This window comes from Perca flavescens, chromosome 5 (assembly GCF_004354835.1).
Source record: "Perca flavescens isolate YP-PL-M2 chromosome 5, PFLA_1.0, whole genome shotgun sequence".
Classification (NCBI taxonomy): domain Eukaryota; kingdom Metazoa; phylum Chordata; class Actinopteri; order Perciformes; family Percidae; genus Perca; species Perca flavescens.
In genome coordinates, this window is record NC_041335.1 from 6,119,695 (window position 1) to 6,139,553 (window position 19,859).

At 41.0% G+C, this 19,859-nt stretch overlaps 1 protein-coding gene across 1 annotated transcript in view; it reads right to left on the reverse strand.

Annotated features, from left to right (window-relative positions):
- Nucleotides 1–16,524, reverse strand: part of adam28 (ADAM metallopeptidase domain 28) — a 39,971-nt gene extending 23,447 nt beyond the window's left edge. Inside the window, exons 1-9 of the mRNA XM_028578211.1 lie at nucleotides 16,101–16,524; nucleotides 8,467–8,555; nucleotides 8,293–8,369; nucleotides 2,869–2,947; nucleotides 2,597–2,673; nucleotides 1,928–2,114; nucleotides 1,094–1,156; nucleotides 809–880; nucleotides 417–586 (exon numbers count right to left, since the gene is read on the reverse strand). Coding sequence (XP_028434012.1) covers nucleotides 417–586; nucleotides 809–880; nucleotides 1,094–1,156; nucleotides 1,928–2,114; nucleotides 2,597–2,673; nucleotides 2,869–2,947; nucleotides 8,293–8,369; nucleotides 8,467–8,555; nucleotides 16,101–16,158 — 872 coding nt within the window. The 5' untranslated portion in view covers nucleotides 16,159–16,524. The remainder of the gene's footprint in view (nucleotides 1–416; nucleotides 587–808; nucleotides 881–1,093; nucleotides 1,157–1,927; nucleotides 2,115–2,596; nucleotides 2,674–2,868; nucleotides 2,948–8,292; nucleotides 8,370–8,466; nucleotides 8,556–16,100) is intronic.
- Between the last annotated feature and the right edge of the window lie 3,335 nt (nucleotides 16,525–19,859).

A 19,859-nucleotide genomic window follows, 5' to 3' on the forward strand; every position in this document is an offset into this window, starting at 1 on the left:
AACGTGTGTGACTGTCATTATACAGGCTTCTCTGTAGTTACCTGAAATTTGAATTTGCGAACAAACTAAATGATTCGTGACAGCAAATCCAGGGTTGAAGCCAATTGTTACACAATCACGATTGGAAACTTCCATTGCAGGTATAGTACATTGAGAAGTGATGCACCAAAGTGGTTAAACTTGTGAAACTGGTTGTGCAATTTAAGAAGGAAAAGAAGAGCTTTCAGCTTCTTTTATTTAACGAGAATTACAAACTGAGATAGAGAATTTGCGATGCCTGACCCATCCCAAGAAGAACTACAACATTGAATAGGAGAAAAACAGTGTGAGTTAGTATGTAAGCAACAAATTCTAATAAAAACACATTGTTAGAGACATTTTAAATAATCATTTTCACAATTAAAGGCTGTTCAGACCTGATAAGATGTGCATTGTCATGCTTTATCCTTTGCACCAGCTCAGAGTTCCTCCACTTCATGAAAGCATCCAGGTTAGCCCCGGCTGGGGGGGTCACAGAAATCTGGTCACCATTGGACCAGATTTCCAGCCCCACCAGAGCAATGAAGGTCCTCAGGGGCTTGTATGCCTGAAAGCAAGAAGGACCAATCCATAGTTAACTTTGTTCAAAAAGGAGCCCAGATTATCAGGAAACATTTAGTGCTATTGTTGCAAATACAGACGTCACAAGATATAAAAATCTATAGCTTAAATGTAACAAGATATGACTGCATGCGGTCACAAAAATGACACAGTAAAGTGTTATTTGTGCTCTGGAATTTCCCCAGAAATAGCAGAAGCACTGACTCACCATGTTGACAAAGTTGACCATTTCAAATATCCTCTTTCTCAGCTCTGTCTGATCTCGCTTCATCTTCACATACTGAAACACCATGCGTCACGTTAGAGTATTATTTCTCAGTGGATTCATGATAAGTTACTCAAGGGTTTATCACTAAAATAATATGTGATTCATGTCCTACCCAAATAGTACAAAAAGGGTTTGTCTGCTAAGATTTACCAACAAGTTTAGTTATTTAAAAATTGTTTTTTTACTTTTGGGTTTTCACATAAAATTTCCATGTGAATATCTTACCGCACGATTATCAGCAACAAGGACGAGCTCAACATATTTCTGTTGCTGCAGAATAGAGATACCCTGGAGGACAAAAGAATAAAGTAGATTAGCTTAGGCCTTTTTTAAGCTTTAAAGGTCCCATGGCATGAAAATTTCACTTTATGAGGTTTTTTAACATTAATATGCGTTCCCCCAGCCTGCCTATGGTCCCCCAGTGGCTAGAAATGGTGATAGGTGTAAACCGAGCCCTGGGTATCCTGCTCTGCCTTTGAGAAAATGAAAGCTCAGATGGGCTGATCTGGAATCTGCTCCTTATGAGGTCATAAGGAGGAAGGTTACCTCCCCTTTCTATGCTTTGCCCACCCAGAAAATTTGGCCCACCCATGAGAGAGATACATCACTGCAAAGTGGCAGTTGGTCAAGGCCAAACCCCCACCCTCCACCTTTCCCCCCCTCTCTCCTCCTCAATAGCTACTGACGCAGAAATGGCACATACTAAGTAAAGCTCATTGTGGGACTGGCTCTAGTGGCTGTAATTCTGCGCCAAGGCTGAATTTAGGGAAAGAGACTTCAGATACAGTATTAGGGGACCACTAAGGTCTATATAAAAGAGACTTCAGACACAGTATTAGGGAACCACTAAGGTCTATATAAAAGAGACTTCAGATACAGTATTAGGGGACCACTAAGGTCTATATAAAAGAGACTTCAGATACAGTATTAGGGGACCACTAAGGTCTATATAAAAGCATCCAAAGAGCACCATGTCATGGGACCTTTAAAGTTTTGTCAGGTGTGTTTGGTATTGTCATGTAATTAATAGACTGAATAATGTGTTAGGAATGGTGTTACCCCTGATCTTGAGCGGCTCCGGCCTGTTGGAGGTTCGAAGTCGGCATCCCAGGTGGTGTTGGTGACACCACACACTGCAGGTGTGGAGGTTTTGTTATCTAAAGTAATCACCGCATGATCTCCCTCATCCCCTTCGCCAGACAGCGGCTCAATCAGGTACCTCTGGGCAGACATTCTGAAGTAACCCCTAAACCAAGATCACGCCAGTTAGTCTTTTAGTTTAACAGACATTGCTTTGAGGCAGAAATAAATCCATTGGTTGAGTCTTACCTCAGTGAGTGGAGCCAAAAGCCAGATTTTTTTCAGAGCAGATAAACTACCAGATAATCATACATGAACATGAACTTAAAATTGGAACACAGTTTTAGCAACTATGTAAAGTAGTAAACGAAGGCTACTTAGTAGGGATGTAGCGATGCATTGTAAATCGGTTAAAAATCAATATAAATTTGTAAAGACAACAACGGGATGGATCTTGATGCAATTTTTAAACGGCCAAGGGGCATAATCTACTTTTGATTTCACTTGTTGCTCAAACGTCACTATTCTTTTCTATTCATTTAGTTATTTTGATGTGGGATTTGTTTTAGAAATCTATTTTATTATTATTTTGTTGTTTAACTTTACTTTTATTTAGTAAAGTTAAAGAGAAGATGTTTGAAGGCTCACCTGAGTCCATCACAAGTGCTGATGCTAACAGATGATTGGCTGTCATTCACAATTCTCCCATGATAGTAGCAGTGATCCTGAAAAAAGACATGAGGATGATGACTGGGTTATCAAAAAAGAAAATCAATACTATCAAGCATTTACTTACATAATGGCATGACTGTTCAAAAGTCAAATAAATGTTCATGTTCATAATCTTTTAAGAAGCATTTTAAGACCGTTTAAGACACGTGGTTTAAAAAAAAAACAGCCACATCTTATCTATCACTTACGATGTCATTCGGAGTTGTGGTGACTTGAGTCCCATCTTCTTGGTAGTAAGTTTCAGTGTAGTCTTTTGTGAGTAATTCACTGATAATGAAAATAATTAAATTAACAATGGATTAACAATTACATGAGCATTCTATGCCTACAGTGATTCACCTGTCTTAGTTTTGGGATCTATGAAAACACACCAAATGTTCAGATTGAATGAAAATAACTTCATGGCGTTTTTCCATTACATGATACCTGATCGACTAGCCTCCACTCTACTCGATTTTTGGTTTTCCATTATGAAAAAAAGTCCCCGGTAACTACTTTTTTAGTATCACCTCCGTTGAGGTTCCAAGCGAGCTGAGGCGATACCAAAAGGTGACGTGAAAACCTGCAGACTAATGATTGGTCGGAGAGAATTGTCACTAATCACTGCATCATCACTGCTAGCACGGACGGGGGTGTCCTGAACAAACCCGCCATTTTTAAATAGTTTAGCCAGAGGTGGGTTTTTTTGCTGCCTCCAGCTTCTTTTGAAACAAAATTTGTCTTCTGGCTGTGGCAGCCACATGCCGAGAATCAAAAACAACACACCGCTGTTCTGTTTGTGTGTGACGCGTTAGGTCAGGGCAGTTTCCTGTGGCGTCGCTATGACGATCAGCCACACTTGTCTCACGCATGAAGCTGTACTTCATCTGCAATGGAAAAAGGAAGTCGAGCCGAGCTGAGTAGAGCTGGTACTAGCAGTGGGTAAGCGCCATTAGTTGCACGTGCTTAATATGGGAAATCTAAATCAATTCAAATCTGTGTTGGTCACAAGAAATGGCATGGCTTTTAGTGTGGTAAAGCAACCAACAACCAACAACATGAAAACCCACACATTTTGTGAAAAATAAGAGAAGTAAAACCAGGAAGTAGAACTGAACACTGTTTTTAAAACATATACTTTACTTATCATGTTAAAGGTCCTCTGACATGGTGCTCTTTGGATGCTTTTATATAAATTCAGCCTTGGTGCAAAATAACAGCCACTATGAGCAAGTCCCACAATGAGCTTTCCTTAGTATGTGCCATTTCTGTGTCAGTAGCTTTAAATGCTATTGAGGAGGAGAGGGAGGGGGGGCAAGGTGGGGCAAGGTGGAGGGGGGGGGGGGGGGGCCTTTACCAAATGCCACTTTGCTTGATGTCTCTCTCTTTCTCATGGGCGGGCCAAATTCTCTGGGCGGGCAAAGCACAGAAAGGGGAGGTAACCTTGCTCCTTATGACCTCATGAGGAGAAGATTCCAGATCGGCCCATCTGAGCTTTCATTTTCTAAAAAGGCAGAGCAGGATACCCAGGGCTCGGTTTACACCTATCGCCATTTCTAGCCACTGGGGTACCATAGGCAGGCTGGGGGAACGCATATTAATGTTAAAAAACCTCATAAAGTGAAATTGTCATGCCATGGGACCTTTAAGACTTGCTTTCTCACAGATATAACAATACAGTGAACCAGTAATATGAAGGTAAATATGGTGCAAAACGTGAGAGCTTGTAGAATACAATGTGAGAACAAAAAATCTGAACTTGTATGTTAAAATTTGCACTTGTAAAATTAAAATTTGCACTTGTAAAATTAAAATTAAAATTTGCACTTGTAAAACTAAAATTTGCACTTGTAAAAAACATTTACACGTGATATGAATTTGAAGTCACAAAAAGAAAAGAAAAAAGAGAGCTTGTAAAAAAAATCTGAACTTGTAAATTGAAATTTGCACTTGTAGAAAAAATATTCACAAATGTGTAGATTGATATTTGCATGAACACAATGACAGCTGCAAACTTGTAATGCAACATTTACTCGTGTACTTTTTTTTTTTTTTACTCAGGATCATTTTCCATCACAACCACAATACAGTGATTACAACCTCTCGAATCTGTCCCTGTATGCGCTCTCTCGCATCACAAAGTGGAGAATCTGCGCCTCGACTTTTGCAACACTTGTTGCGATACATTTGGTGCAAAACTAATTTGTACCTGTGGACTTAGGCTGTGGAGCTCTGAGCCAACAGAACGGGGAAAGCAGGGTTTCTATCGCCAGATGAGAGACAACTCGGTCCGGCTTATTTAGCTATGTAGCATGGAAGCCTGGTGGAATAGCAAGCTAGCGTTAGCTAACTAACCAACCAGCCTGCTTCTAAATAAATACCTTTTAATTATCTTAACACTTTTTAACAGTCAAACTGAAACACTGGCGGTGAGCTCCAGGTCCTGACCTGCAGTCGCAGACGGACCGTCACCAGTGGGGATCGGCCAGCGGAGCAACATTGCTATTATTGCCAGAAAGCTTCGCTTCAGTCGGAGCTCCAGCGGGATACGGAGAGCCCCGCACCCGGTAGCAGCAGAGGTGTCAAGTAACGAAGTACAAATACTTCGTTACCTTACTTAAGTAGAAATTTTGGGTATCTATACTTTACTGGAGTAATTATTTTACAGCATACTTTTTACTTCTACTCCTTACATTTTCATGCAATTATCTGTACTTTCTACTCTCTACATTTTAAAAATAGCCTCGTTACTCATATTTCAGTTCGGCTTGTTTTCATTCCAGCTCGTCAGTCATCGTTCAAAAAAACACACACACAAAAAAACCTATCCAAATCGCTCCACCCGGAGAGAGTGAATTTGATTGTGGTTGGATGAGAAGTATAAACATAGCTATTCCGACACCCTGTTGGTTTGTACGCGATCCATAACACCTGTACAGCACCCGGTGCTAATACGACACCGGTGCCTTAACGACCGTTATCTACCGGACCGAATAGCAACACGGATTTCGGTGCCTTAGGTGCCTGCGCGATGCTCCGAAAGCGGACGTTAGAGGGAACTGAACATCGCTGCACGGGACGCTAGTCAACACCATAGACAGTATATAATGGACCAATAGACCCCGTTGCTCTGGACGGAGACCAGTGAAGGCTATTAGAAGCACTTTTCCGGTGATGGCCAGCTTTACTGCGCAGCCTCCAACTGAGAGAATGTGACGTGAGCAACGTGTCTGAAAGTTGTAAGTCTTCTGGTAGCTGTGCCGAGAGAAATCTCAATCATTCCCAATCTTACAGATACGGAGACTGTAGGTGTATGTAAGGAGATAACATGGGCACAGGCTAATTATTGATCACTAACATGCTAGTTAACATTAGTAATTAAACCTAAACATCTCATGTAAGTCGAAACTGCCTGCGAGCTTCTTCTGTACTATACGGTAATTCCTCTACTATGCGACAGTAAGTCACTTGGTTATGACACAATCGTTAGCTTATTTTTACAAAAACGTCTGCTACGGAGCCATAACGTGAGGTACAAGGTAATGAAGCCTTTTATACATTGTGGTGTTTCTTTGGAACTAAACAACGGACAAATAGAGTCTTTAAACGCTTCAGATGTAAAGTTATTCGCAGTCAAGTGACGTAAAAAAAAAATGGCGGTCAGCGGAATGTTAACAGGAGGTGATGGCCAGTTAGCAACAAAATGGCGCCATGATGGCTCGAGTTCTGAAGCGAAGCTTACCCCCTTGGTCAACACTACAGTTGGAAGCAGGTTAGCCTAGCGTTAGCTAGAAGATGGAGTAAACATGATAAAATGCTGAGAGCTAAAACGGTGTAAAAGTGTGTCTATATTTCACTGGAGAGGAGTCTGACACCAGACTGTAGCTGCCGTTGTCTGAAAAACACAGAAGAGATGTAGCCTACGTGTCACCTTTTTCAGCCCTTCTGAGTTTGCAGGTATGATTTTAATATACTGTAACATTATTATAGTCATATGATTTTGTCCTCGCGTTTTAGAGTTAAGCTGTTGTCCTTAATGGCATTTCCCCCCCTTACATCAGGGGTCTTGAAAGTTTTTTAAGCCAAGGACCCCTTAACTTAAAGTGAGATGTAGCAGGGACCCCCATACATATTGTATGAAATTAAGTTGCATATTAAACTGGGCCTACAATAACTGTTAGGGTAACCTAAAGCCTTCTTACATACGTTTTTTCATAAGCTATTAAAATATTAATTGTTGGCATGATTTTATAAATCATATTTTAATGTTACATATGTGGCACAGTAAATCTAGGATTAACTGTATCTGTGGGCTGATATCTTAGTGACTACCTTACCTATAGGCCAGTAAGCCTATCATCAGTGGGAATTTATATTTGCTAATACTATGTTGGAATTATGTTAAGGCATTTTATTTTTATTTTTTTTAAAGACTCAAAAATGTACAATAATTTGGAGGCCCCCCTGCAATGACTCAATGAGTCTGACCCCCTGTTGAAGATCTCTGCCTTACATTACTTTTACTTTTATACTTTAAGTAGTTTTGAAACCAGTACTTTTACACTTTTACTTAAGTAAAAAGCTTGGGTTGATACTTGAACTTCTACAAAAGTCTTTTCAAACCCTAGTATCTATACTTCTACTTGAGTAATGAATGTGAATACTTTTGACACCTCTGGGTAGCAGCGGCACATCCCCCGGCCATGACCACAGCTTGCTTTGCTGATGTTGTGCCCACATTTTGCATCACTGCCAATCATTGCACCCGCTTGGGCAGCAACAATAGCTTCTGCAGAATTACATCCACCTCGCGGGCAGCAGCAATCATTTCTGCCGAATAATGTGCCATCTCTTAACCCTCGTTGCTGCCGAGAATTGCACCCAGGTAGCAAGGAAATGATAGTCTGATAAAACATTGATGTCTCTAAACGTTCTAAAATTATAATCATCATTGATGAACATGACAAAGAAATTTATATAGCCTAAATTTTAATTAAACAGTAGCTACTTTGCCTTATAAAATCATTATTTCCCCTTGTGGATGGAAGTCTCGGCAGGGATGCAGAACTTGGCACGTGTTACCCGCTGATGACGGTCCATCTGCGGCTGCAGGACCTGGAGCTCACCGCCAGTGTTTCAGTTTGACTGTTAAAGTGTTTAGATAACTAAAACGTATTTATTTAGAAGCTGCTATTCCACCAACACTGGCGGTGAGCTCCAGGGGGGGATGTGCCGCTGCTACCGGGTGCGGGGCTCTCCGTGTCCCGCTGGAGCTCCGACTGCAGGTCGAGGTTGGCAGCGAAGCTTTCTGGCAATAATAGCAATGTTGGCCGATCCCTACTGGTGATGGTCCGTCTGCAAGTGCAAATTTTAATTTTCCAAGTGCAAACTTTAATTTTACAAGTGCAAATTTTAACATACAAGTTCAGATTTTTTGTTTTGCAAGTTCTCACATTGTATTCTACAAGCTCTCACGTTTTGCACCATACTTACCTTCATACAGTAACAGTGGTTCTCTTCTGAGTGAAGATGCCAACTGTTAATGCTCAACAAGTGATCAATATTTTAGCATTCTTTAACACTGGATTACTTATACCACACAGCTGCATGCCTTTAGGGAAATAAGTACTTACTTATTTTTTTCTAGTTGCATTTCAATGTCTTTTCCTCCCACTGTCATTGCATACTTAATAGTCTCTGGCCTGAGATGCTGCAGAAAAGAAAGATTCATTTTTATTTTCCCATAACTAAAATCACAACCATAGCTTGGAGGTGTATGCAAGACCAGATGCAACAGAAAGACGTACCTCTATATGTCTTTTTCTAACTGTGTGAAGTCTGACAGGTCGAACCACCTCATAGTCCTTTACATCTTCAAAGTCATGTCCATGGCTTTCTGTGGAGTACAGGATACATCATATAACTTTGTATGCTCATTCAGCGCATTCACATGAACTGGTCTGTATGGTATTGAACGAAAACGTATGCACAACAATTCGTACGATATCTTTCGAATTTAGGGCGAGGATGAGCGCCAGCCGGTCATTTGACGACGGTCCCGGTTGTTTCAGAGGCCGTTGAGTTTAGGCAAAGAGTGTAATAGAAAAAAGATGGTGGTTTGGATTAAAACAACCAGTCCACTAGTACTCCTGGGACATTGGTGGCCTAAGGTTTAGAGAAGTTAACTTGTGACAAGGAGGTCGTTGGTTCAATCCCCAGACCAACAGGATAAATCTGGGTGGGTGAAAGAGCAGCGCTTGTCCCTCCCTCATTACCACCACTGAGGTGCCCTTGTAGGCCCTTTACCCAAAAAAAGGCTTCAGTGGCCAGCAGATTAGACTGTGGTTTTACTGGGCAGCTTCCAGGTATAACTGTGTGAATGTGACAGGTCGTTGTTGCAAATGAGAATTTGTTCTCAAATCGGCTTACCTGGTTAAATAAAGGTTAAAAACTTTTCAACACACACGTTTCCTGGGTGAAAGACACGAACTCCGCTCCCCCACTTGAAATCTCTATGACTCATCCATCCTCCCCAACCTACTCTCTTTCTCTTTACATCATCTTTGCATATAGCAATAAATACATAGAATACAAATAATTTCCAGTGCATTACTTGTACATATGTACAAATGGTTCATGAGAACAGCCTGGCTCGGTAGCCTGTCAACCTACCTTGTACTTTACACAGTGGTCTGTGGTTTACTTTTCAGTTGACACCTTCTGTACGTCATACCCCCAAGTATAAAGGAAACACACACCCTGATGTGTAACAGGCTGTTCTCATGAACCACTCATACATATATCTACAAAAAGTAATGCACTGTAATTTGTATATATTCCACTCAATGATACATTAATTCATTTTAATTTATTAATAAACCCCTGGACTGTAATATTTCAGATGTGTTATGTCCAAAACTTTATGCACATTCAGTATATAAATACAGTATATCTGTGTTCTCTGTGATTTGGAGGAGTTGTGATATTTTGAGAAAAATAAAGTTATAATAGGCTATTACAGGAATAAAGTCACTATATTTCAGAAAATAATCTATACCTGCACCATAGTCTGCTGTGCATTACGTGATTGCTCTGCTGATACGGTAGATCTCAGACCTTCTGACAGACAGAGCCCCGTTTGGGTGTCTGGTCTCTGAATGACACAAATAGTTTAGCTAGGGAAGTGGCTGTACGCTGCTCTTTGTCGGAGGTGGAAAACCGAAACTAACTTAACCGGATATTTATTTTGTTTCTGTGCTCGACTTCCTGTTCCACTATCTGCCGTGTGCTGAATTGCTGCGGAGCTCTCCGTCGTCCGTCAAAAATAGAAGCTCTGCGTATCTGCTGAGGAAGGCTGCGGACTGACTGAACTGGGACGGAGTCGGGGCGCAGACGTTCCGCAGTCTGTGGAAATACACAGATTGACTTTATTGGAAACCTAATGACTCCGGAGACGTTCCGCAGATGTTCCGCATCCAGTGGAAATTGCCGCCGACGCACAGGTCTGCTTCAGAGCTCCGTGTGTTTGAGTCTGAACCATAGACTGGAAAAGTCACGGCACGGGAACTTCAAACTAAATCATTAGTATTGCGCTCCTAAACTTTGTGTCAATGGCATCAATGTATTTGGCTGATTTGGCTAGGATTCTCCGAAAACTTCATCCGGCTTTCACAGCTTTCCTCACGCAGAGGTAAGCTAGGTTGCTAGGTGATAGCAACAAATACAGCATGGTCGGACCCTGCACGTAGCTGCCCGTTCTATTCACCTCGGAAAATAAACTGGACAAAGTTACATTCGGGACTACACTCAAAACATTCGGGGCTGAACCCCGGCAAAATCGGCTGACGCCGCTCCTGGTGCAAACCGGGACATTTTAGCATCCTGACAGGCTTTTGTCGGGACTCGGGACAAACATTTCAAAATCGGGACTGTCCCGGTCAAACTGGGACGTCTGGTCCCCCTACTCTATTACTCCGACTCTGAGCAAACTCCAGGCGAACTCTCTGCTCCTCACCACAGGGCTTCAGGTGCTGTTAGCAAATCACTCCGCCCAAGTAGCAGAAGTAGCAGTTTGTATACAGTTAGAAGACAGTTGTGTCTCATATGACCTTGTTATTTGTACACCCTGTGACTATACAAATTACAACATGTAAATAGGAACATGTTGGCGTTATTTTGTCACTTATTCGGAGCAGTAGGGTTAGTGTTAGCTAGGTTAGTTGGAACCGGTTACCTCCAGGATCTGTGCCAGGCTTAGCTAGCGCTGGGGGCATCAGACAGAGTTACAGCACGCACAGAGATGAGAAGGGTATGTATCGACTTGTCTAACTCTGGGGGTTACTGTGAATAAGCTAAAGTCCTAATATGTCGCCGTGTTCCTTTAAGGGGAATGGTGTTCACATGAATTGTCCTAGTGGGGAATGTATTTTCCAGATTATTCACTTCAACACATTAATGAAGCACAAATGCCCTATGCCCCTATGTTAATAAAATTGAAAATTAATTCTGACTCTTGACTTGGATCTGATCCAAATTGTAATGGGTTCTTCCTTGGCCCACGCTACACCCTTCCACCAAGTTTTATGACAATCAGGACAGTAATTATTCTGTAATCCTGCTGACAGACAGACAAACTGCACTGAAAACATGACCTCCTTGGTCAGAGGTAATGAGAAGATTGATACCACTCCCAGACATGAGATGTTTAACAATCTTCCCATCTATTTGCAAGAACGCAAATAATCATGTTTCATATTAAACTGTTCTTGTAAGGGACCGTTCAGTATTCATGGAATGGACCACCTGAGGAAAATAGGGTAGAGTCATGTCTTTTTATTCTTTGTTGATGGGAGGGTCATCCAATGTTTTTTAGTGTAGGGGGGAGGGTCACCCAACTTTTGTATTCATGAGAACAGCAAAATTTCAAAATGGCTTGGTTGGTGCATATGTATCCATGTAGCTCCATGTAGCTCTCTCAGCCCTATCGCTAGCAGATGGGTCCCTCCTTGTTTAGTCAGCCAGACAATTTGAGCTGTAGCTTTAGAGACCGTGGGATTTCCCAAACTGAATAAATCCTGCTCGCACATATAAACACAAAACTGCTTTGCTAGCTCCATCGTGTTGTAACTAAGACATCTGCTGACAAAATAATGTTATTCATTAGCATGATTGCCATACTGTTTAGTTCAAAACATCCAAAACACCGTACGAAAACATAGCAGACCAGACGCAAGCTTTTATTTTGAAAAGTCAAAGCTTGTGCTGCGAACAGCACCAGCCGGGAAGGCATGAGTCGGAGGGTCTCCAGGCTGCAGCATCCAGACAGTATATAAACTGGACCAACAGATCCCGTTGCTCTGGACGGAGACTTTTCCGGTGAGCACTGAACGTTACTGCGCAGCCTCCAACTGAGAGAGACGATGTAAATGTGACGTGAGCAAACTGTCTGAAAGTCTTCTGGTAGCTATGTCGTGTTTCTTTAGAAATAAATAATGGACAAATAAACTCTTTAAATGCTTGAATGGCAGTCAATGGAATGCTAACACGAGGTGATCGTTTTGTAGCATCAAAATGGCGCCATAGGAGGTTAGAGTTCTGAAGCGAAGCCATACCCGACTCAAATATCCTTTTGGTCCTGGTGATTATTTGTGAAATTGTGCAAACAACAGCCTTTTTGAAGGCATTTGAGAAGGAAGGATTTTTCAAGGCATTTGAGAAAGAAGGAGTCTGAGAAATGGAGTTTTGGATAATGTTCAGCTTTGGCAGCTTTACCTATGCTAAAATATGCAATGACTGAGGAAGCCTAGTGACGAGTCCATAGCAACCAGTGTTGAATTTCTTATTTCCCAGTGTCCTTTCCTGAATGGTCTCAATGTTTTATTGTTTTATTTCATGTGAATACTAGTTTACTAGATGAGTAACTTAGTATTTGAAGTAATGCAGTAATGCAGGAAGTGTGCATTTAGTTTCCATGCTTATTGTGTTTTCACAACAATGTTAGTGCAACCCGGTCTCACTCAAAAGCGTACAAATAACACAGGTTTACACTTTGAAAAAAAACGTGCAATGTGTACGGCAAAGTAAAATTCTTCGTGCATTATATACGTGGAGAAGTAAGGGAGACCGGTGCGTTTTATATGCACGAGGCTTGCATCGCCACATTGTGTGTTATCGCGAGAACAGCGTCACACAAAAAAAAAATGGCTGGTTTTAGGAAAAGAATGCAGGGAAAAGCTTTAGTAACACAAGAAAGTCACAAAAACACGCTAATAAACATCTTAACAAAAAAAAAAAAGGCTGAAAATTGCCAAACGCAGGACGCGAACCCACGTGAAAGTCCTGTGTTTTTTATATATATATATGCCTAGTTTTTTTAAATGACAAAAGCCTAAGCTGTATGTAAGCAAAATGATTGCAGCTTTACAGACTGGACCCGTAAAATTAAAACTAGTTGTAGAAACAAGTTATTTATATCAGTCTTCACAGCAGATTGGAGATAACATCAGGGCAGATTAGTGCAAGCCTGGCTCCGCCCTCCTACGTACTTCCGGTCAATTATCATTTTCTTTCAGTACTCCGTCTGGGTTTGCAGTATATTCACAGGTTTTCTCTGGTCACATTTTTACCGGTCCAATCAGCGAACAGAGGGAGTGGCTGAGAATGATGACATTGAGGTTGTGTGCTAGTTTGAGTTAGTTCTGTAATGGCGGTGGAGAAAGATGCGACCAAAGCCATTCGGTCAGTTGTGGCAACTCTGCCGAATATCCAGAAGTTAAAGCCCGAGCAAGAACATTCTTTGCTGAGTTTTGATGGTTGCCATGATGTTGTGGCCCTCTTCCCCACTGGGTTCGGGAAAAGTTTGATTTTCCAGCTCGCTCCGTTAGTGGTGAAAGAGTTGGCTAAGGCGAAAGCTAGTGATGCTAAGCTGACGTCACGACCAGTGGTGGAGTGTAACGAAGTACAAATATTTCGTTACTGTACTTAAGTACATTTTTCACATACAGTATCTGTGCTTTACTTGAATAGAGTCATAGTGCATACTTTTGACTTTTACTTAGTTACATTTTGCAGCAATTATCTATACTTTCTACTCCACTACTACTATTCCTACAACGTTCCGTTACATATTCATTAAATTTTCTGATCAGTTTTTCCCACTGCCAAAACATCTTCCTGACCGTCAAATGTTTGTCTCACCAGTAAAGTTTGGTTGCCATAGATACAGTATATATGGGGCACCACCGATCCTTCATCGGCTTCCAAGCCAGCTCCGGTGCTCCAGAGCCCGGGCGCAGGGCCGCTGACCCGCGGTAATACAGCCTCAGACTAATTAATGAAAATGTTTTTTATTATTCCTGTTTTTAAATCATAGTTGTCATCTATTTCTCTCCACAGGCTACGTAAGATGCGTTCATATCTTATTTATTTGGCTGGACCTCTTCACAACGCCTCCCCATTTCCGCTGCTTCACACACTTTATTTGCTTACGTTCCCATGGTTAAAGGAAATAAAAGCGTCTTAAAATACATCCATGAATAAAACCAACCACATTCTGATTCTAACAACATATTTCCGTTTTATGTTGGTTAGGATAGGAACTTTTTTTTTTAAAGCCAGGCCTTGTTTGTGGTAGTGGACAGTATGGATACTGTCGAAGCTCAGCCTCAAAATAACTGAACCAGCCCTTTGTAAATCATGGTTTGCTAAACACAATGCCCTCACTGAACTAGGTGCAAACTAATGAACTAACCAACTTTTTTTTGGTAATATGCAAATAAGATTAAGAGAATAAATTGTTATGCAAGTACTTTTACTTCAAAAACTTAAAGTACATTTAAAATCAGGTACTTTTTACTTAAGTAGGGTTGTCATTGTGGTACTTCTACTTTTACTGAAGTAAATATGTCTCTGGTTATTTGTACTTTTACTTAAGTACTGAGATTCAGTACTTCCTCTACCACTGGTCACGACCAAACGTTAGCGATTGGTTATGGCGGATCCAGAGTGACTCTGGGCAGATCCAATAGTTTTAAACTTCAACAGAGTACCTGCCTTCAAGGAATTTAACACTTGTCAATGGACAGTGGCCAGACTCTCTGTACAAATGAAATGGACGAGAGTCTGGTAGGACCAGGCTAGATTAGTGCAACAGTGTTGCTTAACCGCCCACACAGGCTTTAGCTCAAACTCTTGTGTAACCAACCAACCAACTTCTCCTTACTAACTGACATATTGATACCTGAAGCTCTGCCATGAAAACTAGTTGTCAGTGAAGGGGTTATTTGATAACCTTATAAGCAGGAACACGGAAAGCAGGAAAAAAGTGTTCCCTTACATGACTAATCAAGTTAAACAGGCCTGCTGTATTTTGGTTGTACTGTATGATGACCAGACAAGGGTGTAATTTCCACTGGGGATGAGGGAGATGTGTCCCCCTCACTTTTAAAAAATCATGGCCTCATATATATATATATATATATATATATATATATATATATACACACACACAACCATATTAATTTCTGCAACACACAACACTCTTGTGACCAGGCTGTCTTGTTCAAAATATGTTTACTATAATGAGTGTTACTTCTTTGAAATTGTCAGATGAAACTAGTGAATTAAATCTCTTAGTTGGAACTTTTCATTCTTCCCAGTCTCATATTTGTTTGTAGAGTCAAACTGTCTATTACTTACCATATTAACAAGATTGTATATAAACAAAACAAAACATAAGTCCTACTTAACTTTTTGTGTCACCATTCTCAACCAACCATTCCAACCTATTCTTACAAACATGGTATTCCCTACTTATCAAAAGCTGCCCCACGGAAATGTCACTGTGAGTCATGGTCAGCTGTCGGACAGGTACGCAGTAGCACCTGAGAGGGTGGGGGCGATGCTGCAATCTCAATTTCAGCCTTGACAGTGTGTCACAAAATCAACAATGCGTTAATTCCCACTAATGTTTCTTGCCTCAGGAAACATTATTAGATGGTGTCTACTTACTATGTTGCAAAAGCAATTAGGGGTTATTGCCTAGTAGGATTTTACACCAGGCAAGATAAAGGCACAAACACTCTGCTTGGGAATTTTAAACTTGAGCTTGAGTTTTATTATCACTGATGCAGACATGGTAAACTCGGCTAAAGGTTGATCAACCATATGTTCAGGTGGAGACAGATATAATTAATTAATACCAAAACTGAAAGGTATAGTTAAATATGGTAAAAGAATATCCACATTCATTTTATTTATGATACAATATATCATCATATTGGATCATGTGTTTTAGAGCACTTTTTTACTAGCTCTGCATAGGAAAAGAAACCCACAAGTTAAACTGCTTTGAATAGATAAACAAATAGGATAGGACAAACCTAGGCTTTAGTTATTAATTACCCCCTGTGCTGAATGGAGGTTACAGTATCCAGTGACTTACCTGAGTGCTTGAGCGAGGCATTTAGGATGAGGATCCACAATAGGAGCGTTCCTGTCATTGTCCAAGTGCAGACAGTCTGTAACCGAGCAGATGAGATCGGTGCTCTGATCAGGCTTTATGCTGTCTACCTGCTTGCTGTGTTACTTCACTCACAAGGCCACACCTTCGCTGGCCTTCCTTAACCTGTCACAGCTACTTCCTCGTTCAAAAAAACTAATATACGGCGTGCTCACAACCGGCCTGAACACGCCCCTGCTTCTCTTAAAGTATGCAGGAAGAATACCGCTGAGAGCATTGTGGTTAAGCTTACATGTATTGTATATTGCAATCTCCCACATTAGGTTTCATGACATACTTTCATGTCTGGCAGTCCACTTCTTCTTTATTTGCATAAAAGCCATAAATCCGCAGTTTGACTCATCCGGTGTTGTGGCCGACTGAATCACAATCCTTAACCCATATGGTAATTTCCAACTATGTCACTTGTCACGCTGCCGTCACCACATCATAAAGTTCCACAACTTTTACCAAATAAAGGCACTAAAATTGAGCCACATCTGCAGCAGTGTCAATACTCTTTCCCCTGCTTCTCTGTCTGTCACCCACTGAACAAATGCTTGGAGTCAAAGTGGAGACAAAGTGTCGGCAGAACAAAGTGTCAGAAGACAATAAGGCCAATGTGCATGCTCCCTCTGCCGCAGAACGAGACATTTCAGGACACAGATCAGTGTGTGTGCCTCAGTAGGAGCAGAGTGGAGTTAAAGTAACACTGTGTGGCAGTTTCATATAGCCCACATAAGTGTCAGGTTTGCGTTTGCTTTTTGACTTTCTTATCTTTGGTTTAACACAATTGTGATACAGCTTACAATCTGTTAATGCTGCTGTTAGCATTCATCAGAATCAGAATAATATTATTCACACTGAAAACCCTCATGTATCAACAGACAAAGACAACGCAACACAAACACAACACTGGAATAACAAATGATCTCTAGTTATATAAAAACTGCCCAGCCTGGTGAGAGTCTGCTGTGTCATACATGGAGTGAATGTTTGGATTGTCATAGAGAACTCCGTTACATTCATAAATCCTGGTAATAAACGTTTGTTTCATGATGCTCTATTCATTGAGGACATGACCTAACTGAACAATTGCCCCACTGTGAGTGCCGTGGCCACACTGCGCTCAAACACAAAGTCAGAATCTCAGATTTTCTGGCTTTGTACACTGGGTGAAAACAACACATCTCAAATATAAGTTCACATACTATGCCAATGATCCTTGACACTGGTTCTTAAAGCATCTTAAAACAACATTGAAATCAGTTCTTCTGTCTATACTGGCTGCAAAACGGGGCGCCTACTCCATGGAGATGGGAGCGACTACTAGCTTGTCAACACTTGGTTACATGGGTGGTCAGTTTCAGTGTCAGTGTAGTCCACTAGTGTGGCACGTATAATTGCACAAATCCAAAATATCCTCCTCTCTATGGGTCAGAAATGCTCACGTCTCTGACATCATGTCCACACCATACCAAAACAATCTATTTTTCCCTGTCTTCCCTGGAACTGTGTCAAAAAAACGGATGCATTTGTAAAAGACTCAACACACTACTTCATATTCCAGGCCTATATTTGGTGCTGTTTCTGCTACAGAAATTTACCAAAAACGGAGAAGAAGAGAATAGTCTTCAGTCACTTCCACTTCCGTTCATAACATGACTAGACTTTTTTTTTAAGATAATTCTTTTGGGGGATTTTCCCATTATTTTGAAAGGGGATAGATGTGATAGAGGGAGAGAGATGATATGCAGCAAAGAGCAGCAGGTTGGATTTGAACTCTGCACAGCTGCAGGACTGCAGGACATGGGGCAAACACTCTTACTGGATAAGCTACAGGCCACCCAACATGACTGGACATTAAAGTCCAGTCATGAAAGCCAACTTTCACCATTGCACATTTTATAAAGGCTGCCGCAAGAAAACGTGTCTTTGTTTACACTGTATAATGTGCTGTTGGATCGCTTTTTATTTTGCGATTCTGTCTGCCATCGGACATGATTGCAGCGCGCTAGCTACCAGAGCTTACGTTAGCTCTGCTAGCTAACATCGGCAGTCAAACAAACATTAATGATCCAATGTCTTTTTGATAATCTACACGTTTTTCTTGCGTTGGCCTTTCTACAATAAGCCGTGCTAAAAGTTACTATAATCCGATTAAGGAGTTGATAAGCAGACAGATTAGCTAGCTAGTTGATAAGTTGTCTATTTCCACTTTATAAACAGCTAACCATAGCAGCTAACGTTAACGTTACGTCCCTGCTGGAGCGGTCAGCTACTTTAGCGATGTTTAACGTTAGCTACATAACGTTAGCAATATATCTTGTGTAGAATCCAGGACCAGCAGAGCAGAGGGAAGTGTCAGGGACTAGAGACAAAGTATTTAGATGAAGGGAGCTGGTCGACCATGGAGATGGGATACGGTTAGCTTGACCGCAATCGTGTCAGTGGCCGTGCACTAGCTTGTGCGGGGTAAGAGGTCGAAGGCTATGAGGTCGAGGGGTGTGGCGATCATTTATACGCACGTATGCGGCTTCGCTGTCCAAACAAAGCCAAAAGGGAGCCGTTTTTTTTCACCCTGGGACCAGGTTTCAAAAAAGTGTGTTTTCAGGCAGGGCGTTTACAGGATTCGTTTGAACAATCGGCCCAAACGATGCAAAACGTGTTTGCATCAAAAAGCGTCTCCTTGTGGATGGCCCCTTAGGTCCTCCCGCATTAATGAAACTCATCCGCATGTGAATAGAGATGCAAATAAACTACAGGGGTTGGGTTTGTTGTCTGTGAAGGTTACCTGCATGTGGAATGTTGTAAAGTCTGTATATTTTGCTCATTTTACAAATTAACACTTTTTATGAAGCCTGTCTCTATAATGCATTATAAACACAGTTATAATGTGTTATAATCTGCTAATAATGCTCTATAAGTATAGTTATAAGCACTTATGAATAATCATAATGCTTTATAACTATATTCAGATTCAGATTTTAAATCGGATAGGTCACCACCAAATTATAGTTTTTCTCAATCGCTTTGGCACAATATTTGAATGACTTTTAAACTTCGTCAAACTATATGACTATTTATATGAACATTTGGTCAGTTGTTCTCATGACTATAGTCATTTATGATTGCTTTGGCACAAAATGCACCAAGTAAGCCTTGCAGATCAAAATAATTGGCATTAATTTGCCATTGAATCATATTACTCTCAAATGCAATTTACATGTTTATTGTCTTAATCCCTACATGCACAATACAACTTCCCAACAATTTAGAGTAACCAAATGCAAACAGGTGTCAGGTGAGGATATCACAGCAGATTGTTGTGGGGGGGTGGCTGCGTCATTCCAAAAATATTTTTCCTTATTGCATTGCAAGGGAGGATGTCAGTTGTGATGTCAATAAAATGTTGTGGCCAGACAGAGAGTAGATTGGATGATCCCATGAGGTGGATACATTTGCAGCATATTTTCTAGTTTATAGTTCCTTGCACACTTTGTACAGTATGTCCTGATAATTTTGCTGTTGTATATCTTTTTTCTGTTCATGTTTTCTTAATGTATTTGCAGTTAGCTGGTGTGTACATACGATGGCATTGGCATAATGGCAAGTATAGTGGCTAGTCATGGCTGACATCAATACTATGCAGCTCCCTAAATACAGTATACAATTTTAGCAATTGGACGATATTACAGAGTG